This window comes from Exophiala aquamarina (assembly GCF_000709125.1).
Source record: "Exophiala aquamarina CBS 119918 chromosome Unknown aczIA-supercont1.6, whole genome shotgun sequence".
Taxonomy (NCBI): domain Eukaryota; kingdom Fungi; phylum Ascomycota; class Eurotiomycetes; order Chaetothyriales; family Herpotrichiellaceae; genus Exophiala; species Exophiala aquamarina.
Window position 1 is genome coordinate 1,222,739 of NW_013550582.1, and position 24,798 is coordinate 1,247,536.

General features: G+C 50.4%; 10 protein-coding genes across 10 annotated transcripts; 6 read left to right on the forward strand and 4 right to left on the reverse strand.

The window, feature by feature from the left end:
* Window positions 1-91: 91 nt before the first annotated feature.
* On the reverse strand, window positions 92-1,201 carry A1O9_07805 (uncharacterized protein; the record flags this gene model as incomplete). Its single annotated transcript, XM_013403360.1, has 2 exons — window positions 92-316; window positions 371-1,201. The coding sequence occupies 2 exons, from the start codon at window positions 1,199-1,201 to the stop codon at window positions 92-94; spliced, it is 1,056 nt and encodes a 351-aa protein (XP_013258814.1).
* Window positions 1,202-1,836: 635 nt separating this feature from the next.
* On the forward strand, window positions 1,837-3,453 carry A1O9_07806 (uncharacterized protein; the record flags this gene model as incomplete). The annotated part of the gene is made up of 1 exon (XM_013403361.1): window positions 1,837-3,453. One exon carries the CDS (start codon window positions 1,837-1,839, stop codon window positions 3,451-3,453), a length of 1,617 nt encoding a protein of 538 aa, XP_013258815.1.
* An 814-nt stretch (window positions 3,454-4,267) lies between these two features.
* A1O9_07807 (uncharacterized protein) lies at window positions 4,268-5,719 on the forward strand (the record flags this gene model as incomplete). The annotated part of the gene is made up of 2 exons (XM_013403362.1): window positions 4,268-5,258; window positions 5,424-5,719. 2 exons carry the CDS (start codon window positions 4,268-4,270, stop codon window positions 5,717-5,719), a joined length of 1,287 nt encoding a protein of 428 aa, XP_013258816.1.
* Window positions 5,720-6,587: 868 nt separating this feature from the next.
* A1O9_07808 (alpha-galactosidase) lies at window positions 6,588-8,922 on the reverse strand (the record flags this gene model as incomplete). The annotated part of the gene is made up of 2 exons (XM_013403363.1): window positions 6,588-8,130; window positions 8,186-8,922. The coding sequence occupies 2 exons, from the start codon at window positions 8,920-8,922 to the stop codon at window positions 6,588-6,590; spliced, it is 2,280 nt and encodes a 759-aa protein (XP_013258817.1).
* A 776-nt stretch (window positions 8,923-9,698) lies between these two features.
* On the forward strand, window positions 9,699-11,677 carry A1O9_07809 (uncharacterized protein; the record flags this gene model as incomplete). The annotated part of the gene is made up of 5 exons (XM_013403364.1): window positions 9,699-9,761; window positions 9,841-10,239; window positions 10,287-10,706; window positions 10,770-10,916; window positions 10,958-11,677. 5 exons carry the CDS (start codon window positions 9,699-9,701, stop codon window positions 11,675-11,677), a joined length of 1,749 nt encoding a protein of 582 aa, XP_013258818.1.
* Window positions 11,678-12,215: 538 nt separating this feature from the next.
* Window positions 12,216-13,347, forward strand: A1O9_07810 (uncharacterized protein; the record flags this gene model as incomplete). The annotated part of the gene is made up of 4 exons (XM_013403365.1): window positions 12,216-12,890; window positions 12,953-13,021; window positions 13,082-13,175; window positions 13,241-13,347. The coding sequence occupies 4 exons, from the start codon at window positions 12,216-12,218 to the stop codon at window positions 13,345-13,347; spliced, it is 945 nt and encodes a 314-aa protein (XP_013258819.1).
* A 1,478-nt stretch (window positions 13,348-14,825) lies between these two features.
* On the forward strand, window positions 14,826-15,973 carry A1O9_07811 (uncharacterized protein; the record flags this gene model as incomplete). Its single annotated transcript, XM_013403366.1, has 2 exons — window positions 14,826-15,032; window positions 15,116-15,973. 2 exons carry the CDS (start codon window positions 14,826-14,828, stop codon window positions 15,971-15,973), a joined length of 1,065 nt encoding a protein of 354 aa, XP_013258820.1.
* Window positions 15,974-17,125: 1,152 nt separating this feature from the next.
* A1O9_07812 (uncharacterized protein) lies at window positions 17,126-17,875 on the forward strand (the record flags this gene model as incomplete). Its single annotated transcript, XM_013403367.1, has 3 exons — window positions 17,126-17,544; window positions 17,636-17,743; window positions 17,836-17,875. The coding sequence occupies 3 exons, from the start codon at window positions 17,126-17,128 to the stop codon at window positions 17,873-17,875; spliced, it is 567 nt and encodes a 188-aa protein (XP_013258821.1).
* Window positions 17,876-18,587: 712 nt separating this feature from the next.
* A1O9_07813 (uncharacterized protein) lies at window positions 18,588-19,661 on the reverse strand (the record flags this gene model as incomplete). The annotated part of the gene is made up of 1 exon (XM_013403368.1): window positions 18,588-19,661. The coding sequence occupies one exon, from the start codon at window positions 19,659-19,661 to the stop codon at window positions 18,588-18,590; it is 1,074 nt and encodes a 357-aa protein (XP_013258822.1).
* Window positions 19,662-21,313: 1,652 nt separating this feature from the next.
* A1O9_07814 (uncharacterized protein) lies at window positions 21,314-22,510 on the reverse strand (the record flags this gene model as incomplete). The annotated part of the gene is made up of 3 exons (XM_013403369.1): window positions 21,314-21,704; window positions 21,781-22,138; window positions 22,267-22,510. The coding sequence occupies 3 exons, from the start codon at window positions 22,508-22,510 to the stop codon at window positions 21,314-21,316; spliced, it is 993 nt and encodes a 330-aa protein (XP_013258823.1).
* Window positions 22,511-24,798: the final 2,288 nt, after the last annotated feature.

Sequence of the window (24,798 nt, forward strand, 5' to 3'; positions counted from 1 at the left end):
CCCCCACCTCAATTCTATAACACTTCGAAGGGTGGATACATCAAGTGTGAGGCAACATCGTGCTTTGCCGGATGAACATCCAGTGCCCTTGCTAGTCTTGTCGCGCTGGATCCAACTCGACATGTTCACCGACTGCTTCATCAATCTGCTTCATGACAACGGGTGTGAGGTCATCCAGAAAGCCCAAGCATTGTACATTCCCTACGATTTGCTCCGGCGAGGAAGCGCCCGTGATGATGGCCGAGACATTTTCATTTTTTAAACACCATGCAAGCGCTAGTTGTGGCATGGTGCAACCAAGATTGTCCGCAATGGGCTTCCAAATTCGTCAGATTAGCTCTCTCACTTGGGTCTGAGCAACACAACTCACCTTCAGCCTCGTCACCTTGGCAATGTTTCTGGACCACTCGTCATTGCCATAACTATCTCGAATGGACTGGGAAAACTTGTCATTGCTCTCAGAGAACCGAGAACCGCGAAGCGGCTTCGACTTGGAATCGTTGTATTTCCCGCTCAACAGACCCATTTTCATGGGCGAAAAGGTCGTCAACCCAAGTCCACAGCGTGGATATAATCTTTGGAAATCCCCTTCCACCTTCTTGCGGTCAAGGATGTTGTACAGCGGCTGCTCGACGATGGGAGCGATGAGACCCAAGCTCTTTGCAATGCCACACGCCTCGCTAATCTCGTCGGCAGACCATTCCGAAGTTCCCCAGTAGAAGACCCAGCCCTGATGGATGGCATGATTGAAAGCTCGGACGGTTTCCTCCATAGGCGTAAGGCGCTCGGGTCGGTGGGCGTATACGATGTCGACGTAGTCCAAGTCAAGCCTTTGCAAGGATGCATTTAGCCCTTCTATGATGTGCTTCCTCGATAGGCCGTGATTGTTTACCAAAACTTCACCGTTCGCCACACCCCAATTCAGTTTAGTACTGATGACCAAGTCATTTCGGTTCCAACCGTATTTGCGAATGGCTTTTCCCATCACGATCTCTGACTGACCGCCGGCATAGCTTTCTGCGGTATCGAAGAAGTTGATGCCGCAGTCGTATGCTTGTTTCATGCATGCAAATGTCTTCTCATCCTCGACATGACCACCGAAGGTCAACCAACCCCCCAGGCCAATGACGGAGACATGGAGGCCTGAATTGCCCACTCTGCGATATAACATCCCAGTCTTTCTTGGTTCTTCCCACGCCATCTTGGTCGTCATGTAGGGATAGAGAGGTTTGAAAGGACAACAGGAATAATTGGCTTGCGAGGAGAAAACAGTGGTACACTTACAGTGCCATTGAATGATCTTCTGGCTCTAGCCAAATGCAATCTTCATCGCCATGATGTTGTAAATTTCGCAATGTGAGGCGAGAACCTGGCCCATTGTAACGACTCCTAAATTCCGAGATTTGCCCTTGAAGGCCTTATTTCCAGAGGGCAGTGGGTTCCTTGAGGTTCTGCGGAGTCTATATCGGAGACGCCTCGGAGACGGCCTCGGAGGCGACGACACTTAAACTTTTGTTCCACCCCCCGGATCAGCTTTCGGCCAACCCCAGAATTGTCCCCAGTCCGGGGTCCATGCCCATATGGAGTTGAACAATCCTATTGATTAACGCTACCCTGCTTAGCACGCCATTCAGCTACCAATGAGCTTTGCCTTGGGCGACGCCAAAAAGCCACAAACTAACCTGTGACTACTTCCGCTGGAGTTCATATTTCACACATATCTCCTCGTTTGTCTCTCGTGCAATCCCCAATCGAACTGGGAAAGGAGCCATTTATACTTGACCAAGTCTACCTCTCATCCTAAAGAAAGGACTGCTTCTTAATCAGTTCGCGACTATGGCCGACTCTCCAGATGAAATTGAGAAGGGCAACATGATTAACCATTCACAGAGCTCCCTCAAGAGAACCGGGGACCAAGTCGAATTCGTGCCTGCCGGGCGCGAGAACCTCTCCACAGCTCTCCCACCCCACGAGTCGTACGAAGGTCGCCACCGATGGGATCCCTCATTCACTTGGACCGAAGCTGAAGAGAGGCGGCTTGTTAGGAAGACCGACCTCTATCTCCTCTCATGGCTCTGCGTCATGTTCTTCGGCTTACAACTCGACCGCGGAAATATTCAGAACGCACTCACAGACGACTTTCTCAAGGACATGCACCTGACGAGCGACGACTACAATAACGGCACAACGATCCAGCTGTTGTGCTTCCTCGCAGCGGAATTCCCCGTCCAGATGCTGACTAAACGGTACGGTTTCAAGACGATCTTGCCTACACTCATGATGGCATGGGGAATGGTTAGCTGGGCGCAGGCATTCATGACTAACCGGTCCTCATTTTACGTGACCCGTGCCTTCATCGGAGCCTGTGAGGGCGGGTTCATTCCTGGCGTTATCCTGTTCTCTACATACTTTTATAAATCTCGCGAACTCGCCACCCGCCTGGCTGTCTTCTGGTCCACGCTGAACATCGCGCGAGTTATTTCCGCCCTTCTTGCCGCGGGGATCTTGAAGATGCGAGGCGTCGGCGGCAAACCAGGCTGGTTCTGGCTGTTCCTCCTGGAAGGATTGTTGACTGTTGTACTCGGGTTGGTGAGTCTCCTCTACCTGCCGCAGTCCCCTGTCGCAACCAAGAGTGTCCTCTGCCCCCACCAATGGTACACTGAGCACGAAGAGAAAATCATGATCAACTGTCTTTTGCGCGACGATCCAGCCAAGGGCATTACCGCTATCAAAGAACCTGCGACCTGGAAAGACGTTAAAGCAGCCTGGGCCGATAACAGCATGTGGGGGATGTATCTCCTAGGTCTGATCGCTTACATTCCGGCTACACCGGTACAAGGCTATCTCTCCCTTACGCTGAAGCGAATCGGGTTCTCCACCTTCGATTCAAACATGCTCTCGATCCCATCCGCAGCTTTGCAGGTGATTCTGATGCTCGCCTTGGCCAAGAGCAGCGAATACTTCGAGGAGCGCACCCTGCACTGCTTTATCGGCGAATTCTGGATCTTGCCCCTCCTTGCTGCTTTGTTGGCACTGCCGGCCCACGGCTATGCCTGGCCCCGATTCACACTCACGACTATGATCTCAGGATACCCCTATTTTCACCCCATCATTGGCGCATGGATCTCCGAAAACAGCTTCGACGTGAAGAAACGTGCATTGACGGCCGCAACGTATAACGTTATAGTACAGGTCGGGAGTGTGGTGGGGAGTCAGATCTATAGGGCTGACGACTCGCCATATTACTACCGTGGCAATAAGGTGCTCATAGCGATCTGTTGCTTGGCTCTTTGCGTTCTGCTTATCCAGAACCTATGGTTAAAGAGGTTGAATCAGAGAAAGGAATGCGTCTGGGAAGGCATGACAGTCGAACAGCAGTTGGAATATCAAAATGATGTTGCAGAAAGAGAGAAGGATGGGAATGACAGATTGGAATTCAAATTTAAGTACTAAATGATGCTAGTGGAATCTCAGTTGAAGGGGTAGACAGGATAGGGGTTGAATCAATTCAGGCTCTGGTTCTTGGTGAGCTCGCCACTGTAAGGTGTGGAAGATAAAACATTATTCAGAATGTCGGAATAACCATGACAATAATAACTGAATGCTGGTAGAAATCTTCCTCTTAGAGCACAATATATAGGTGGTCCATTTACCAGTCCGCGAGTCAGCAATTCATAGTATCGATTGAGCATCAGATCACCCTCGACCCAACTTGAGCTACTGCTCAACATCATCTCAGCCCTTATCCGTCTGCTGCGCCCCCATGGTCTCAGCATCAATATGGTCCTTCTTCCTTGCTGAGTGATCTGAACGATTCATCTTTTACAGCATGGCGCGTGGCTCAGTTGACGTTCCGGTAATTGAGCTACTTGAAACACCCCCTTTACTCCTGGACATCCTTATCGATGTTGAAGGTTCTGGAGTATGGCAGAGTCCGAGAGAAGTCCCGGGTGGGTCCTCCGGTATGCGCTCCGCGAATTTCTCCGGGCGCATGTATTCTGAATGACAGGTACATCCCTCACACAGGGTATCATGCATAGTAGAGAAAAGGGAAAATCTCTCATAAAGTACTGTTACGATCTCGACCAGCTCACTTGGACTACACAGTCGGAGGTGAATAAGTGTCATTTAGCGAACCCCCGATCTATTCTCTATTTTTCACTTTCATTACACCAACAACTCGCCGTTTCATGGACGCTTCGGGGTCAACATCTCGACTTGAGAAGTGAGACATTCAGATAGAAGCCTAAACTTGTCGCTTACAAACATGGATCCTTCGGGCGTATATCCAAGCGGCGACGCCACCCTTCCAGAATGCCAACCAACGCCTATTCCAACAACTGGAACGTCCCGAAGCAGAAATGGCAGCAATGAAGAGATGAGAGTGATGCTAGAGCGTAAGCTAGAGCGTAGGCTACACGAGCGAAATCAACGAGGATGGCGGAAAATTGTCCTACACTTCACACCCTCGTGGTTCTCAGTCATTATGGGCACGGGAATTGTCTCCATTCTCCTCCATAACCTCCCATACAACGGCGCCTGGCTGCGCTGGGTGTCTATCTCGATCTTCGCCCTCAATGTACTGCTCTTCCTGACGTTCACCACCATCTCAGTGGCCAGGTACACAGTATATCGCGGGATAGTCTTCGCCATGTTGCGACATCCGGTCCAGAGTCTGTTCCTGGGCACATTTCCCATGGGTCTAGCCACACTCATCAACATGGCTTGTTACGTCTGTGTCCCCACGGGGGGAGACTGGGTGGTTGACTTCATCTGGGCCATCTGGTGGATCGACGTGGTCGTCTCTGTCATGTGCTGTATGTTCCTCCCATTCGCCATAATGCAAATCCACCCAGCAGACAGCACCAAGCCGAAACTGCAGACCATGACAGCTGTGTGGTTGCTACCCGTCGTTAGCACAATCGTCGCATCTGCGTCGGGAGCAATTGTAGCTAAAGCACTGGAATCTCAAGGTCGATACGCACACAGTCTGTGGACTTTGATCACATCCTACTGCATTCTTGGTACGGGTCTGCCTCTAGCCATGGTGATTTTGGTCATGCACTTCCACCGACTGACTGTACATCGCCTCCCAACGCGGGAGGTTATTGTCTCGGTCTTCTTGCCTCTCGGTCCATTGGGCCAGGGCGGGTTTGCCATTGTACAACTGGGCCGGATGGCTCGAGAATTGTTCCCCAAAATCCCGAGTGTTCTGAATAGCTTGGGAGATCAAGCAGGGGGGGCATTTCACACATTTGGTTTTGTTGTCGCTTTATTCATGTGGGGATACGGCCTCGTGTGGATGTTCTTTGCTCTGGCTAGCGTGTCCCGGAGTCGATTTCCATTTAACATGGGCAAGTACATCACTATCCACCGGCTTTCATTGCCTCCATCCAGTGTCCCGAGAACTAATTTATGACTAGGTTGGTGGGGATTTACCTTCCCTCTAGGTGTATACTCGGTCTTGACAACGACGATTTCCGAGGAGTTGCCTAGCAGGTTTTTCAAAGTTCTTGGAACAGTTTTATCACTCTCCGTAATATGTCTATGGGCCATGGTTGCCGTTAAGACGGCGATTGCTAGTATTAAAGGGACTATGTTCCTCGCCCCTTGCGCAGAAGAGTTCGAGAAGCAGTGGATTCGCAAAGAGATCGAGGTAAATCGCTCCAAAGACGAAAAAGGGACTGTGTCGTTCGCAAGTGCGGCTAAATCCGTATAGCCACAAGGGCAGAGCGCAAAAGAGAAAGCTGTACAATGTGTCGGTATAGCGAGGGAAGAAATAGAGAAGAAACTGTTACTTATTGACGAGGATAATGTGAGACTACAAAACTTAGAGCATTAGATAGTTAGTTTCGTGAACGATGAGCTACTAGAGAAACTGATGCCTTTCTACTGAAATTATATAAAGTAAGTCCTTAATATTTGTATCGCTTACTAATGCACCCAGTGGCGAGCTGAAGATCAAGCTGAAGAAAGAAGAAGTCTGTCCAGCCATCGTACGAGGAGCGATGTTTATAGACCTAATCTAACTTTTTATAATCTAGTCTAAAAATCTGTTAGGCTTCTATAGTCACGAAAAGCTCTATTATCTTAGCTTAATTAGGTTAGGATTGTTAGCTTCTAGGCCCCTACTTCGGGATTGGGCCGCTCAGGGATACTAGGAGCAGGCTGAGACCATGCGAAATCCATCTTTATACAAGAGAGGGAAAAAGAACTCGACACAGCTTTGATATTTGCAAAGGGAACCCGCCATCCAGAAGTGCACGCAATTTTTATTGCACGGGCAGAAGAGTTAATGCTTTACAGGCCGATAGTAAATGTCTATTGACTTCATAGTGCACGACAGGAGACCTGGCTATTTTAAGAATGTCTCACCTGCTCCATTAGTGAGCGTACCTGATTTTTGGATTTGAACTAGGAAAACGCAGACTCAATCGTGACGTAAATATAATTGCAAGAATTGTAGATATCTGACTATGACTTTATGAGTTTCGTTTGACAATATGATTCCTTGCATGTCTCACCATATATCAAGCAATTTTCGTGGCGCCAGTATTTAGAAATCTGTTTTAGTTCATCACAGCAGCTCAAAGCCTCTCTAGGAATACAATGCGAGAGTCATAGTCTCCCTGGAATGGAAACTGAATACCACCATTCATCAAAGTAGCGCCAGAGTACACCGTCTCGCCATCTAGTCTATACCATTCGGCAGCATCAAGTCCCTGCAGCTTCAGTACTGGGATCTCGTGCATCGTGGTCGACAGCATCTGGAACGCAAACAGCACAGCACGGCTACCATCGGGTGATACGACCATGGCAGCCGGGTGGTTCGATCCCTCGGGTAATCTCAACCGCCAGAGGTCGCCGGTGATGACAATGGGGTTGATTCTCTCCGCCAGGGCGATGAGACTGGGGATTTTTGCCCTCTCGTCCTCGGCTAGCTGATCAGGGTCGAGTTCGAATCCGAAGGAGCCGCCCATCATGGCCACGTGGGCCCGAAATTCGAGTGACTGAGTACGTTTGGTTGTGTGACTGGGAGCAGCTCCAACGTGTGCGCTTATTGAGGATAGAGGGTAAACGACCGATGTGCCAAAGTGGATGTTGATGCGGTCCACGCCATCCATGTTATCGGATGCCCAAATCTGAGGGAAATATTGCAACACGCCTGGGTCAAAGCGCCCACCACCCGCTGCGCAGCCTTCCCAGAGAATGTTGGGGAAGCGGGTTGTGAGGGCATCGAAGACTTTGTACATGCCGAGAATGTACCTGTGGTAATTATGTGGTGCTGAGCTCTCGTGAATCGCGCGGTTGTGGTCCCACTTGACATAGGACACGTTTGAGCCCTCGAGCAATGTCGAGATAGTGGCTATGATTGAAACCTGCACCTCCGGGAGGCCCATGTTAAGGACAAGTTGGTTCCGCGTCTCGCTTCGATCGTGGGGGCCGGCGCTCATCACCCAGTCGGGATGTTTGGCGTATAATTCCGAATTGCGGCTCACCATCTCTGGCTCAATCCAGATGCCGAACTGCAGTTTGTCGTGGGACCCTGCCACAGGGAGCTGGGTGATCTTGTCAACGACGGATTTAAGGCCAGAGGGGAATTTGGCTGGGTTGGCAGTCCAGTCACCCAGGCCAGCCTTGTCGTTGATACGGGGATGTTTGACGCCAAACCAGCCATCATCGAGCACAAAGAGTTTTACACCAAGACCAGCTGCTGTCACTGAGAGCTTCTCGATCTTCTTCTCATCGAAGTCAAAGTAAAGACCTTCCCAGCTATTCAGAAGGGATGGTCTCGTCTCGTTAACGAACTTGCTCTTGATCAAACTATGGCGATACAACTGGTGAAAATTACGCGACATCCCTCCCATGCCCGAGCACGAGTAGACGGCGACGCATTCAGGAGAGGCGAGAGTCTCGCCTGGCTGCAGAGGCCAGGAGAGCTGATACTTATTCATGCCTATGGAGGCGCGTACAAGACCGTGAGGGCTCTTCTCGACTTCTGCGAGGAAGGAGCCGGAATATACCAGAGAGAAGCCCCAAGCATCGCCATGCGATTCAGTCGTGGTTTGCGATGTGATACCAAGGAAAGGGTTGTAGAAATGGGAGGAGTACCCAGTGTTGCTGCCAAAGCTGTACAGGTTTCTCATTAGCATAATTCAGTCCACATTCTCCTGGCTCCACGCACCTTTGCATGCCGTAGTCAACCTTACGACGAAATTGCGAACGTTCCCGCGACCATTCGCCACGCAGACCGATCATATCATAGTCTGCATATGGGAGATCAATACTCATGCTAGCCATTTTATCAATTGTAACAGGGTTATTGCTCTTGTTGGTGAGCACAACCCGACGAACAATTGCATCATGATCCACGAATATTGAGTAGATAAGATCCGCCGCAACATGCGAGTGTGGGTCGTACATATGGATAATTAGGGATTTGACCTCGTCCGCGTGACCAAAAGTGGCAGGGAGGCCAGCAAACTCTGGCTTGCCATCGATCACCTCGTAGGACTGATACTTGAAGTGGCTAACAGTAAAACCCTCGTGGTGTTTGATGAAGATGGCAGGATTGCGAAAGTCGCCCTTGCCGAGCTCGGGGAATTCACGACGGAGATGGCTCGTCGTCGACCAACCGTTTGGTGGAGTGGTCCCAGGGATTGCAGGATCCTCAGTGACCAAGCCCCCGAAGTGGTCGGACATGAGGTCGCCAGTCTTTTCGTCAACGTGGAAACGGTAAGACATGTTCTTGCCATTGAGAGCAAATGAGTTGCCGTCGGCAACAATGGCTATGAGGCCGTTAGTTGAATTTTCACAAGCCCTTTCCGTGAGAGGCCTCACAAGCTCACATTTAACTCGAGGCTGGCTTGTACCGAGAGGCGAGGAGACTGCCATTGAACCCATAGCTGTTTGCGAAGTCATCTTGAACGGTGCGAATAGATAGATAACTTGTTCAACTATATATCGACTCATAAAAGCTCATCATGGGGGGCAATACAATTGAGTTTGATGCCAGCGATTAAGTATCCGATCGGGCGAAGCGTCGGAAAACATGGTAAGGGGAGGCGGAAAACAGGGTAACTAGGTTGAAAACCCCGCTGTTACCAGTTTATCCCATATTTCTGTGGGGAAGAGTGCCTGGATGCTACTGTAGCCATTGGAAATTCAGCGAAAGAGTAAGCGGTGAGTGGGCTCTTCAATTCCGCCAACAATGGTGTCGGATATGATCGGATTGCCACTGTTTCGGTATTTGTCTCAATTGTGGCCCCGAGGAGGTAGCAACCATGTATTCGGTCAGAACAAAGATTATCTCCGTGCATCCCAGCATGATCTGAACCTTGCCGAAGGGACGAGCTGAAGTCATAAGTTTAAAGGTCCGGGAATGGAACAGGCGTTCGTAACGTCAGTTCTGTCGACTTACTAGGGCTCTGGGATTTATCTAGATATTTCTCAGCGCTAAAATAAAAGGAGTGATTCAATTACCTAAGCAGAGATTAATGCCTAACAAAAAGATGCATATCGCTCCGTGTCATCTCTGACATACCCGGAGCCAATCTATCGCAATCACTTTCAACAATCAAGATGGTAAAAAGTGACTCACCGTCGAGCAATAAGATCAAACAGGCTGCCCCGGCTGCCCCGGCTGGTTGAAGCACTAACTCGCTACGACTGTTTCGAGCGCGGGTTTGACGGCCGCGATGCCAAGTCACCGACCGACGCCTGACAAAGCCGCTCTCACTCTGATAAGGATAGGAATAGCCGTAAGTACACTTCGTAGGTGAGAGTCCTACCCAGCCACAACCACTTCCTCAGCAAAATTCGGTATCTGCTAACTCGTAGCGGAAACCATTTTCAATGGACTCACAATCTCGAGCGGACCAAACTTGCGCCGCATGCAAGAAATTAAAGCGTAAATGCGACAAATTACTGCCACAATGTGCTCTATGCCAACGCACTGGCCGAAATTGCGAGTATACAACTCTAAGCCCCACGCCCACCGCTGGCGACCTAAGTTTTCTACGCGAGCGCCTTGCGGATCTAGAGCAAAGGCTCGCAACCGCGCCTCTGACTACTCAGCAGGCCGCAACTTCCTCCTCCGGTCCCACCGTTTCTCGTAACGATGGGGGTGGAGACCAAGGCAGTGGTATGAGGGAGTTTCCTACCGCTCTATTTCTTGACATAGATTGCTACAAATGGACTCGGATGCAGATGCCCCTTCCCTCAGCCGAGATTCCTGAGGTACGTCCAGTCTGTTTGGTGTAAATGGTGACTGACGCTATAGCCAGGACGTCCTCTCCTTACTTACGCAGGATAATATCATTGTAGAGACTTCGGAAGAGTACTTCAATACTATCCATACCTGGATGCCAGTCATATCCAAAAAGCGCTTGAATCTTGGGATCGCTGTCCACCACCGCGGTCCCGATAGTGCAATGTTATTTTTGGCTATGCGATTGATAACATCACCACCTGGTATTGACAACGCCAGTCATCTGTACAAACTATCCAAAAGCTTTCTGGCAAACCTAGAAGCCGATGGCTGTGCTTCATATCTGTATCTTCAAGCACTATTACTGGTTGCGCTATACGAGTACAGCCATGCGATATATCCGGCTGCATGGATGACTGTGGGAGCTTGTGCTCGCTATGTTGAATTACTCGGTCTGTCTTGCTCTATGGCGAGGGGAATGGAGCTTACACCAACGGTAAGGCTATTCTCCACTGACTTGAAATTTGGTCAGTATAACCGTACTGACCTTTGCCGATAGACAACGTGGACCGAGGTGGAAGAAAGAAGAAGGCTGTGGTGGGGAGTCTTCATCTTAGATCGTGTTGTATCCATTGGTAATCGGAAGAACTTTTGCTTATCAGGGCCACCAGAAGATGGATTGTTCCCGGTAGACGACGTTGCGTGGGTAAGTCAAGAGCTGTGACCTGCTAGGGGGCAATTTGACAGAATGAGAAGGATCACGGCGATGTCTCACGAGCCCAACCACGAGCAATCTCTTCGAATGATGACAGAAATTATCCCCCATTTGCACAGCTGTGTCAAGCTGCTTTACTGGTGGAGTCCGCAATTAGAACTACGTGGTCTGTTGAGATGGATCGTTCTGCAGTCTCTAATTGCCCTGCTCTCATGGACCAGATATACAGGTTTATGTCTGTTGTCGACGCTGAGGGTACGAGGAACGGCCAACTTGATTTCTCCTGGTTTGGACCTCGAGCTATTTGTCGGTCAGCCATTTTCGTTGTTCTTGATCTCTTTACGTGCCCCGAGAAACGGAGTAGTCAGCCAGGATATGTCATGGAGCCAGGAGCCAAGAATGCGGAGGAGATAAGTTTGCAACATCGTGCAATGAGGCTGACGAAGGAGCTCGCTGATCAGATTCACTCATTGGTTCTGATGCTTGCGCCTTTTCTGGATAACGACGAGGCTTCGGGCAACCATTACTCGCAGATAAGCCCACAGCTACTTGATGTAGTATACTGGGCTTTAGCAACATATTACTGGTTTGCGGCAGAAGAAGGTGACGGCGTGTATAGATACCGGATCACTAACTTACGCCAATTTCTGGAGAAAATAGGCACACGCTGGAGGTTAGGTCACGAGTATCTTCTTCTTGCGAGATACCATGACAGCAGCATGCGACCAGACTTCCTCAGCTACATGACATAGATTCTATACCAACATAAACAATCGGGTCTCACTTCGAGTAGCAAGAGGATGGGAAGGATTGAAGCCAGTGATTTCTCAGATAATCTCCATAAACAATGACCCTAGGACTTGATCCTATTCCCTTGTTGATTAGGTAATGGGTACTGCACAACTTCTCATACCCCAGGGTCAACATGGAGTAGGTACTTAATTCAGTATTTGGTACTTTGTACGGGAAAGTGATTACACTGTATCTCGCTCACTACCGGCGCGGCCGCGATATCCGCGATCTTTGCCCCACCCCCAACACATCTATCCGTGCTGTAGATGCTGTGCATTGAGGTTTTGAACGTACATTCATTCTATACTTAAGATCAAATAGGCTGCGAATGATTAGCAACGAACCTCTCCATTCGTAGTAATCATTAGTCATGTCTGAAAGGTGAAATGCGGGCCGTTATAACTTAACTTATAAGTCAACCTGAGCCTTCAACTCTGGCCTTATTCTCTAGGGAGTCTCCTGTCACCTACAACACGTTCCGTTGGAATTAGATGCAAGATGCTAGGAGTTCGGTGCACTTCAATTATACCCCACAAACCAGTCCTAACAGAGACGAACATTGGAGACCAGTCTGGAAAAACCTTCATTGTAACAGGAGGGACTGGTGGAATTGGCAAGGGGCTCGTCCAAATTCTCTACCAGAAGAACGCGAGAATTTATGTTGCTGCTCGCTCAAGTAACAAAACGCAGGCACTCGTCGAAGAGCTTGAAAGTGCATTTCCCAAATCCAAAGGCGCTCTTATTTTCCTCAAGTTGGAACTGGACGATCTGGCCACGATTAAAGCATCGGCCGAGGAGTTTATAGCCAAAGAGAGTCGCCTGGACGTGTTATGGAATAATGCAGGTGTGATGATCCCACCTGAAGGGTCCAAAACCAAACAGGGTTACGAGCTGCAGCTCGGTATCAACAATCTCGGACACTTTCTCTTCACACATTTTTTGACACCTCTTCTCGAGAAGACGGCACAGACATCCGCTCCAAACTCAGTACGAGTCATTTGGGTATCTTCAAGTGCTGCTGACGCAGCCCCTCGCCCTGCAGTTGATTTCTCCAATATGGACTACCACCGGAAAGAGGGGACGTGGACACTATATATGCGAAGCAAAGCAGGGAGTGTCATCCACTCTGTTGAGTTCGCCCGCCGTACGGCAGGGTCTGGCATACTAAGCATCGTGAGTAATTACTTGCTTTTGTTGAATCTTTCTATAGGCATACCTGACAGTATCACTTGCAGGCACTCAATCCGGGAAATTTCGTAACAGATCTCCAGCAGAATATGCCAGCAGTCCAACTGGCAATGTTTGTTAGTTTCCTCCGTCTCTCACTGTGAAAGATATGTATATGACACTGAAACATCACATAGAGGCTTTTAGCACATGATCCCAAGAAAGGAGCCTATACGGAACTCTTCGCTGGCTTGTCCCCTGCGATCACCAGCGCAGTCAATGGTGGATGGAGTAAGGGATTTGCCCGAAAACACCAACATGCTTTCAAGATGAAGCCTGCTAATCATTATACTCAGTCTCCCCATTCGGAAAGATTGAAGCTGTGCGAGGAGATATGAAAGACAAGGAGCTTGGGAGGAAGTACTGGGAGTGGAGCGAGGCGCAGGTCAAACCATTCCTCTGATTGTGGAGATAGTACACACTGCGTTGCTCAGGTTGGTACAAATGGCAACAAGATATGGCAGATCAGGCGTCCACAAATTTGATAGTCATTATTTATTTACATGATAGAATGTTACCATGGCTGCTCTAAGATCTACTGCATATCCGTCCTAAGTAAAATAGCACTGAGACGGTGCCTCGGACTTTTCCACCACAATACGGGCCCGCAACTGAGTCTCAATCTCGACCATCATCCGAAATACTATTTGATGGGGCTTTTCGTTCACTAGTACGATATAAAATATCTGTGAAATTTCTCTACGGAGTTCGATGCTCTACGGTGATTCGCAGCTCGGACACATAATCGCCGGGCATCGATATCCACACTGCCTAGCCATTTAGGCTTCAAGGGCTCCACAATGCTTAGCAATTTTGGGGAAATGCCTGCGAGGCTGCATGACACCATTCTACTTCTGGCCACATTATCAAAGTCCTCTGTATATTGGCCCGCCAGCCTTAGGTTGACTTATGGTTTCACCTTCGCTGGGCTCCGGAATTTGCTTCGCCTTTACTCAGTTTGTCTGGTAAGGCATGTTCTCAAACATAAATTCCTACTGGCGGGCCCATGAATCGGCCAAGGCGTACGCGCTTTTCCTCTAGAAGATTGTTTTAAATAACTCTTCCACTCGTTCGCCGGTGAGAAGGTTGCGTACGCAAAGTTGCCACCAAATCCCCTTTGTAGCAACCTGAGGCTCCATCAAGACCAATCTTCAGCTACATGGTGGGCCGATCTGTTCATCTTTCTACATGGTGTTCGCAGACCTTGCATATGCTGCGCCATGGTCCAGAGAGGTAACCCCGTCCCTGTTGACGAAACCGGGCGTGTGTTCTGGCTGGAGGCACTTCCTCTGAGACTAGTCAGCCAATACGAGGCATCAGAAAAGCTCATCGTCATCCCCTGTCCTCTGGAAGCAAGGTGCGAATCAAGGACCATTACCAATCTCGACAGTCGCCTAGGAGGCAACCAGTATACATGTATTGCCACGGCCATAATCGTACACCGCTGTTACAGTGACATACGTTGTCCTGAGTTTGCTCTCTGCCCTACGGCTGGTGGCCTTGTCTCAAGAACCTGTCTCCATCAACTTCGCGGCAGGGTGCGTGTCGCCTCAAGCTTCGTCGGTACCTGGAGCTCCTCCTCCCTGATAAGAGCAAATAGAACGCGATCTGTGATAGGGTGCTCCAGCTCTTGTCGTACATATGAAGAACGTTCCAAAGTTAGAACGTTGCACTTCTTCATTCAGGCAACCCACACGCACGGCGAAACTATCGAAAATTCGCCTTTCTCCTTCCGGATATAAGATAAGTACGCGTGCAAAGCACTATTCCTGCGTCCGCAAATCTTCGGTCCTTCACCCATTGTACTCCTCATCAATTTTATTTTGAATTGTGTACTAGATCCCATATTTTCATTTTTGAGGACCCCCGCGCATTCTCACAATGCCGAACGATGATCCCAATGATTCCTGGCACCACCCCAAGTCTACTGCCGGAAAGGGATGGGTCAAAACATGGCGCAAGATCTACCACCCCCTCGGATTCAAGAAAGGGTACAATTTCCCACTTTTCGTCATATGTGTTGGCATCTTGATGTACTTTGTGCTCTCAAGATTCAAGTACTTGGATTTCGACGGCGTTTTCCTCAAGGTAGGCCTGGTTCTTACAAGCCACTCCACAGAATGTCATATTGCACAATGATTCCTTGCTAACTTTGATGAACTTCCCAATAGGAAGCAATTCCTGGTGACGCCACCCACTATCTTTCAGGACATATGCGTATCGGCATGATGCTACACCTCGGAGCTATTCTACCAGCGGGGTTGCTGGCGTGCTTTCAATTCGTCCCAGTTATCCGTCACAAAATCATAATGTTCCACCGGCTCAATGGATACGTGGTCATTCTACTATTCCTGGTCGCCAATGCGGGTGCTTATATGATCACTCCAGAGGCCGCTGGAGGATCTCCAGCTACGCAAGTTGGTCTCGGCACGCTTGCGACGGCAACAACGGTGACCATTACACTATCTTACATCAATATTAAACGCCTGCAGATTGACCAGCATCGCGCTTGGATGTTACGCACGTGGTTCTATGCAGGTAGCATTATCACCTTGCGTGTGATTCTGATGGCAGCGAACACTTGGATCACAGAGCATCCTGAAGGCAACTGGTACACTGTCCAAACCTGCTCCCTGATCTGGAAGCAGTACGTGGTGTACGGCGCTCCTGACGGAGAAGGAAACCCCGTGCTAGAGATTTATCCCCAGTGTCTCAATGGGAGTTCGACGGTTCCTGTCATTGTAAAGGCCGACAACAATGGCCCGGGGCCAGAGTACTCCACCGCGGCGTTTCATCTCACCTTTGGTATGAGCGTCTGGCTCGCGTTCATAATCCATGCGATCGCCGTTGAGCTATACTTGGCATTGACACCTGCTGAGAGTGAAAGGTTGAGGGTGGTCAGTTATGAGAGACAGTTGAAAGCCGGGCTCCGAAATCCAGGCCGCTCCGGCTTGACGGTCGACAGGTTGGGCGATGCTCCTACCTGGAAACGATTGAACGATGACATGGAAATGGATTCGAATCACTAGGGATAACAGATGCGAGACTGTATCAATCGCGAGTACAGCAAAGTGAATACAGCTACAATTCGGTGTGGACTAAGGAGGGAGGTTAAGCTCACGTTTGTGCGGGAATGTATTTCGAGGGACGGGGATAACGGCTTTCGGGTTCTTTGGGCATATGTTGATGTTTATTAGCAAGATTCACGTTCCTTTCCCCAGCGACTGGGCATTCGATCATAGTTTAGGCATGTGTCAGTCAAAAATATGAATGGAGTTTGGGAAATGTTGGTGGACAGGGTTCACCTGAAACACCTTTTGTTACGCCGCCAAGCCCCTGAATTCAGCAGCCTCGCGGGGGTTCTTGCAGTACATAGAATGCATCGAACCTTCCGCACGAATACGTTCTCTCTTCCGTTTTTCCCTTCGCTACAAGGAGTGCTGATATATAGGGGAAGCTAGATTTGTGCAAGTATGCGAACTTCAAAGCAAGGCGCGAAGTAGCCCTGTTCTTAAAAGGCCTCTAGGGACGGTTCTTTCCCTGGCGCCTTCGACAAGCAGATAAAGGGTACCGCTCGCGGCTTCATTATTGTGATACGAGGACGAAATGCCTTATTTTCTTACTGACCGGACTTTTGTGCAGCGGGCGCATCAGGCGATCAGGTTAATCGACAACCAAAGCACTCAGTAGGGAGTTTCGTACCGGAAGCCCGGGATGACCGATGCTACACCGGTCGATCCTGAGACAAAATCGCAATATGGATTGACCATATACAAGGTCTAGCAAACAATGACCCATTATGATGCGCAACATTCTCCACGGCGGAAATGCTATGTTCTCGGCACCTTGCCAGCCGTGGGATCAAGGCTGTTCAATAGACCAGCCGCCAAGCGACAAGTCCATCTCTTTGCTGACATGAGGACTAACCCAAGATGTCCATGTAATGCGAACTTGGTGAGATATATACAATACTTTGCATTGTGGCACAGTCTCATTTCATCATTCGTGCCTTACAATGACAAGGTTCCAAGGGCTGATGAGGTCAGGAGGCCTCATCAAGCAGGCCATATATATACGATGTATAATAATGATAGCTGTGTAGAGCTTTTCCCTCTTGCCGTTAAACAGTCACTTCAGCCACTCGTTTCCAGACGCCAACCGTGATTCTTCTCTTCATCACCATGCATTCCCTCAGAGCCACATCCCTCCTCCTCCCACTCCTCTCCGCAGGGTCAGCGCTCGCGCATTCCCGCTGGGGCCCGACCTCAATCGCCAGCCCATGTCAGTCCGTCGAGATTTCCGCCGAGTGGCGCGAAACCATCATCTCGAACTGGCTCACGATCTGGAACGACGTCGACTTCTCGCTGCTGGACGTGACCGTCTCCCCGGAGATCGTCATCTACCAAGACCGCTTTGCGACGGGGACGGGCAACGGCTCGATTGAGTTCCCCGTCAACAATGTGACAGCCTTTCAGAGGTTCGTGGAAGGCTCGCGCGCCGGATTTAGTAAGTATGCCTTTGAGGCGACGAGGTATTTTGGAGAGGACGATCTCGTGGCGCTTGAGTGGACGCTCAACGCGATTGTTGAATCTGGTCAGGGGTACGTTGTTGTTTCGCGACCTTTTTTCCTTTTTAATTTGCCTTCTCTTTGTCGTTTGCCAGCTTTGCTCACTCAACTACTTTTACAACAGGACTGCTGCGCCTGGCACGGCCATCTCGTACAACGGAACCGACATCTTCGTGCTAGATCGCTGCGACGGCGTAGTGAAAGAGGTTCGAAGCCATCAGGACTTGATCAGGTGAGCTTTCAAAATAGTTCCCCCTGCATTACCCAGCTTTGAGGGGATTTCTCGTCGTCTTCGAGGATGCTGCTGACCTTCTCTCCTACAAGATATTACAATCAGCTGGGTGTAGATGTTGGGACACCGTGAGAACGATTCAGGATTTGGTATAGATGGATTGGTTGAGAGATGAAAGGGAATGCATTAATCGAATATAAAGCAATATGTGGCCCTGATACCTATGTTTTGTCAACTGTCTGTCAATTGGCGAGTGTTTATCATAGGTCGCTTCGGCGGATGATGGAGATCATTTCTCTTCTGAAGGAATAGAAGGCCGCAGGCTTTGAAACGCATTTGTTCTCAACATTGATAGCAGATCTATGAACTCTTCCATTTGACCTAGTTATTCTCCCTGAACCCTCACCAATGTTATAGAATGGTATCTGGGCCTCTGGTCTTTCCATTCAATGTCTTTCGTCCTGGCCCCGGCGCACTCTTGTGCTTCTTCGATGTATCAGATGCGTATCCATTGACTCAGAGTGGCACTCTAGTCTCCGAGCAGTGCCATGGTTAATGTCGAAAATTTTGGTCGCCCGCTACAATTCTCATCGGCTGGATAGATAAGTGTGGTCGCTTTCCTTGGTATTCTTGGTGACGCACGATTGATCGTGGCCGAAAAAGTCAAGGGAACAGCTATCGGCCTTACGACCAAAAACTGGCTGCCTGTTTCCTATTTTGCGTCGAATGAATCTTTGGCGGTTTTCAATCGTGCACAGTCATTTTGATGCGGATCACTGAACCGAGCGTGGCAGACCATACCAGACTACACAACGAGTAAAGGAGCAAACGGTCTCAAAGTTGGTCAGTTCCAGATCTTGCCGTTATGTACCACGACGGCAACGTGGACCTTATCTTCAGTCTCCTGCAACGTGCCAGCGGCCCAACCCTCAACACCCTCTTTCAACAGTCTCTGATAATTCGCAATCGTGCTCTGCGAGAACCAAGCGATATGGCTCGACACCGTTAGATTCGGCACCTCCGGCTCGCCCTTGCTGGCGTCGGGAAGCAGAGGACTTGAGCCTGGCCCCCCAGGTTCTGTTTCGAGCACATCAGTAGCAGCACCCGCTATCCAACCCTCGCGCAAGGCGCGAGCAAGGGCAGTCTCATTGACGATCCCACCCCGGGCGACGTTGATGATCAGCGCCTCCGGCCTCATCATCCGCAGTTCTGTCTCCGAGATGAGATCAACCGTGTTGTTCTCCTTTGGGAGGCTGACGCAGAAGACGGTGCCGCGCTCGAGCGCCTCCCGGAAAGTCACACGGCCGGGGCGGACCGAGCTTCCATTCTTACGCTCGCTGATAACGACTTCTTTGAACCCGATGTCCTTCGCCAGCTTCGCGATCCGCGTCCCCAACGTTCCGTACCCCAGGATCGCCAACGTCTCCTGACTACACCCGAGAGGAGGGCCCGAGGGCCAGAGTTTCGTGAGCGTGCCTTTGTCTACCCACTCACTGCTCGTGGTGACGGAGTTATGCACCTGCACAATCCGCTTTCTGGAGCCGAAGTACAGGCCGAGGAAATGCTCGCTCACGGCATCGACATTGCCGGCAGGACACTTGGTCACGGTGACGCCACGCCGGGCGCAATCTTCTTTGTCGACCCAGCCAATACCAACGGCCATGACGGCTAGGATGCCTAGGTTAGGTGCGGCGTCCATTTCCTTGGGGCCGACGGGGACGACACAGGCGATGACAATCGTGGCGTGCTGGATGCGCTCCGCGACTTCGGACGGATGCGTGCGCGGGTAGATGTCGATGTGGTGTGGGAAGTCGAACGATGGCATCTTTGCGTGGATCCCTTCCAGGACCACGATGTGGTGCTTGTCCTTGCCTGGAGGCAGAGGAGGTGGGCTTGCTGGGAAGGGCGGTAGCGACATCTTGCTGGAGGTGGTGAAGGTACTGGATGCTGTTGCTGCTGCTATTGTTTGTGTTGCAGATATCTTCTTCCAAGACCCGTTCACCACGTGCGAGGTGTGGAAGTGACGAGCAGTATCGCCTGTGCTGGTTAATGGAGAGAGCTCCGGGACGCAGCTCGCTCGTATATCTCGAAATGGAACTCCCGACTGATTTCCAACAAGACAGGCAAAACTCCTCGTCTTCTTCGTCGTGCTCGTTGCTTGGCCGCAAAGTTTTGCGTATGCTAGACTCCTCGGCATGAAACCACGAGAAAGTTCTTTTGTGACTTCAGTATGTTCGGCGCGCTCCGAAGGAAAATGGCTGAATCAAGAAAGATTGCAGGAGTATAGCCCAGTCCGACGTTTACCCAACCGTTCCTTTCCTTTCTCGCGCAGTGCAGAGGCCCCGACCACAATAAGAAGAAGAAGATAAGGAAGAAGGAGAGAGAGAGAGAGAGAGAGAGAGAGAGAGAGATAGGGAAAGGCGTTCTATCCCGTCCTAGTCGTCTAATACCAGTCAAAACCACCCCACTCGCTTCTCCTGCACTCTCGCCAACGGGGCCTTTGGAAGGAAGTATATGATGGGTATAATACAACGAAGGCGAAGAATCTCCAAAGTCTATCGGGGTGTGCGTCCGCCGGTACATAGACACATATAAAACGTAAAAAGGTGAAGAAGCCCACCAAGGACGATGTACCTCTCTAAAGTACCTGAAGAGTGAGCCGAGTAAATTATGTAGTAGTTCTGAACTTATCATGTCTCCGCACACGGGCAAACTCCACCTACGAGAAAGACGACTAGAATCTGAGCCCTTTGACCCCGGCGCGGTTCGCGCCCTTAAAGTGACAAGTTGCAACTGTTGCTAGGGGTGGAGATGAAATCAAGTACCAAGTTACGGTACCTTTCGGTTATCTCTTTTACCTGCCCAGCCACTTCCGCCCTTGATATAGTGTGTGATGTTCATCCATATCTCGATCTTGATGTCTATTCGAGCGTTGTCTACGGCCGAGGGGCTCTGGCACGGCTCATGGGCCGTCCTTTGCCGGGTGTCTGGTGGTTGACTTCGTGGAATTTTTGGTGGGGAAGTGTCTGATGTCGGTACTTGTTGCTAGGTAGCGGATGTGACGTTGGCTCGACCAGGATTCCAAGAGACGGGTGAAGATTAAGAAGAAATGATATACAGTACACTGATGCAAATTATCTGTTCGGTAGTACAGGTGAATTTCAGTGGGTGTTGCTGTCCTCGCTCGAAAACGCAAGTTTAAAGTCAAAGGGTAAATGCAAGAAACAGACCAAGCGGCTTTGTACAAGTGGTAGGTAGTTTGCCAGAAGAGGAGTTCTGCAGGCTCATCCCCAACAGTTACAGCCTTACATGCTTGCTTTCTTTCTTTCATCCATCCATCCCAAACTATACACAAGTTGTGCCCCATTAACCCCTCCCCATTTCCAAGGACACCTTTGGCTACATGCTGATGCTGGCTGATGTGGTCCAAGTCCCATCAAAAATCGGCGGCTGTTGCTGCCTCATGAGAAAATTCATGCGTCGTGAGAAATAAAATGATGAAGAGAATATTAGACTGAGCATGGACCAATATGGCGTGACTGTGATCACCATCCGCTCCCCAGAGATATCTCAAACCAGACTCAATTTCCTCAGCAGACTGGGGAAGTTACCTTCACCTTCCTCCTGTTTTATGATCTGAGCGGCGACCTGGCTCTGCAGAGTCTCGGTCTCGATCTCACCGAGCAGGCTGTCATCGTAGAACTTGTACAACGTGCCACCGTCGGTCCAGATCCGTCGTAACGTTACCACCGCGGCCATGGGCGAATAGACTTGGTACTCCTCCTTTTCGATCTCTTTCAACCGCTCCATCGAAGTATATGAGACGTCCCACTTTGCTCCGGTTTGTTCTTCGTACTCGGCGAGGATCTCGTTCGGCGTGGCTGTGAATGAATGGACCACTAACGTAGTGTTTCGGGATTCTCGGGTGTTGAGGAGCGCAGCAACGACGAATTTTCCGACACTGGTGTGAAAGTGGCTGTCAGTACTAGTTTGGCATCGCAAGAAGAAGGTTGAGTCAGATATCAAGGTGTGCATACTCAGCCATGGCGGTGAAACTGACGGGACCTTCCCCGTCGCCCAGGAGCACGGCCGTCTTCTCCTTGACGTCGAAATGGCCGATTTCGGGTTTCGTTTTCATGGCTCCAAAATAGAGATCACTATACGGTCCGGTGACCAGGTATGTGTATTCCAGTCTCTTCATGGTCTTCATGTGCGCTCGAACCTTCAACTTGAGCTGGTGGGGAGGCTCTTTTGACGATTCGGGCCAGTACTCGATGTCGGTGCCATATTCCGAGGTAAAGAACCTGCGGACACCAACCTGTTCGGCCCAGGTGATCAACTTGATCTGCTTTTCGATGCCGGCGCGGCCCACGCAAGAAACAATGGTATCTATGCCTGTGGTGCGACACTCGACAGTCAGCCATATAAGATCGAACACAAACCCAATGCTGTGCACCGTAGGACTCGATGCGTCCCCATTTCCTGCAGCAGCTCTCCACATCGCGTCTTCTGGTGTGACATACCTTCGTACGCTCTTTTGACGGCGGATTCACTCTCCAGCCGACCGGTAAAGATCTCCACCCCCCATGCTTCCAAGGCTGCGATGTCTTGAACTTTTTGTACCAGCGTCTTCTCACTCGTCAAGATGCATATCCGCTCAAAGTGTTCCCTCTGGTCTACAATGGCTCTCGTGATGTATGTTCCTATCGTGCCTGTCGACCCGATGATGAGGATGTTTTTGGTCTTTGGTGCCGCGTACGGCGACATGGTTCAAAGAGGGGAGGAGAGAGGAGCGAGCTTCGAGCAGACGAGGATGATGAGGCAGGCACGGACGGAATCTTCTTCCCGACAGGGCCAGGCCGCGCTGGATTGCGGATGATTGGGGGTGATTGCGGCAGGGCTTCAGGGCTTCAGGGCTTCTCTCTTGTTGCTGTTGTGCTCCTTGACCTACTCCAATCGTAGACGTCCAGAGGCGAGAGGTGGTGGTGTGAATGGTCGGAGTTGAGCAACAGAGTGCTGACTGTGGATCTTTGGTCGCAAGCTGGTCTTCGGGGTGGCTGCAGCTGCGGAGGGTAAGGGTAGTCGGCACGGAGTACGGAGTACGGAGTACTACTGCACAGTACATAAAAGGCACCGGGAGGCCCTTCTGTGTGGGATTTGAGGTAGAGATAGGGTCGAAAATAGATTTGGTCGTTTAGATCTTGGGGAGGGAGTGTGCTGTGTGATTTTCAGAGAGGAGACGAGCGAGATGGTCGTGGCCTCGTAGGTCGGAGTAAGTGTTTTCTTTTTGACTCGTGACGACCGAGCGGACAGGACACGTGGGTTGGGTGGTTTTCTATTTCTCGACAGAGCCACAGTGAGCCATTCAAGAATCAACTGTATGCACCAATGTGCGACAATTCGAGGGTTTTTCGATTCCAGGTGCTACTGTGCTACACCCGCACAGTTTGGCCCCCAAAAGGACGGATGCAGAAAACGGGCGATGATGGTGATTCGTTGTTTGAAGAGGTGGGATGGAGGGGCCGAGACGCGGTTACGGACTCAGGCTGTTGGCAGGCTGAATCAGTTAGAGATTAAGACAATCAACGCGGGTCCCGATCGCTGCAAAGGTCTTTCAATGCACTCGTCAAATAACGAAGCTGCAGCCTGGTGTTTCGATTGTCGCAGGTAAAGCCTGAGGTGAGGGTGCTGGTCCGGAGTCGTGCTGATGATTGTGGCTGTGGACCAACTAATAATAATAGATTGAGAAACAATCAATGAGGATAGGGAGAGGGAGAGGGAGTCCTCCACTCCGCAGGGGATCTACAGATACGAGAATGGCGCAAGGATGCGTCCAAAACTCCAGGGCTGTCCAAGGCCCGTTCCTGAGCACGAACTGCCAATTTCAACTTTCGACGGGCGTTCTTGGGGAAACGGCTGAAGTATATACGAACCCAAACTCTGTTCTCTCTGGTCTGTTTGGTTGGAGGGCCCCAAGGGCCCTACGCAAGTATCTACGAAAATGTCTACGTAAGCCCTGCGCGCCGTATTCGGCTGGGTGGTCGGTGTTGATCGCATGAGCCTGAGTCGCAGGTGGACTTGATAATTATGGATAGGGCACACTCGTAAGCCCTGGGATGACGATCTATCTACACGTTTGTATGGATAGCATTACGGCGCTGCGGCAGTCCCGGAGGAGTTCGGGGATCTTGAGCATCCATCACGAATGCAACGTATGTGCCTATTTACCATTGCAAATCAGCCTCTACTCCATATCCTGGCCGTCAATGGAAAACAGGCAACGCTTGCTACGGCTTGGGCTTGCGTAGACAGGAAGCACTGATGTTGTTGCAAGTACATACCTACGCACCAAGTGATCAACATCCATCCACCGACCATGCCGCCCTGGATCCATCCTCATTTAAGGTCCCACCTCAAATTGTTGACTGTACGATGTTTGTGGGAAGGGAATACCTTCACAAAAGCCACGCATACCACCTACACATATGTCCCCCGGTATATTCTGCCCCAACTTAAATCAACAGAAAACCGTCCTCTATGGGGCACGCATATGCCCAGAAGGACACATTTGAAGAGATAAAGCAGTACATATACCGGTCTGAGACATCAGCGACAGACCGTCTCAACCGGGTCAACAATGGCCACGGTGCCTGGTCGCCGCCGTAGTCAACTCCCTTTGAGAGTGTCCTTTTCTCAAGCTCAAGCCAATCTTCCATTCGTGTCCCGCCATCGCCATCCACCAAAGCGCCCCAATCTTGCCTGAACAGTCAGAGTGATTCTTCGTATACGGTCTGTAAGGGTCGCTATTCTATTGGCTTCCACCCTGATGTGGTTGGTCGTTGTTTACAAGGTTGACCAAGCCACGAAACACATGCATACCAGGGTGATGAAATACCCAGAAAAAGACCATCCCCCGCATGAAAGATAGCCGCCAAACGCTTAGATCGGGATTGAGACTTGGCAAGGCTGATTTCTGGGAATGGGGTGCCAGCGCTGCGTCCCGTCAAGGCAAAGGTCGAAGCGCTCACAAACTGTAGACGATATCAACTCATGCA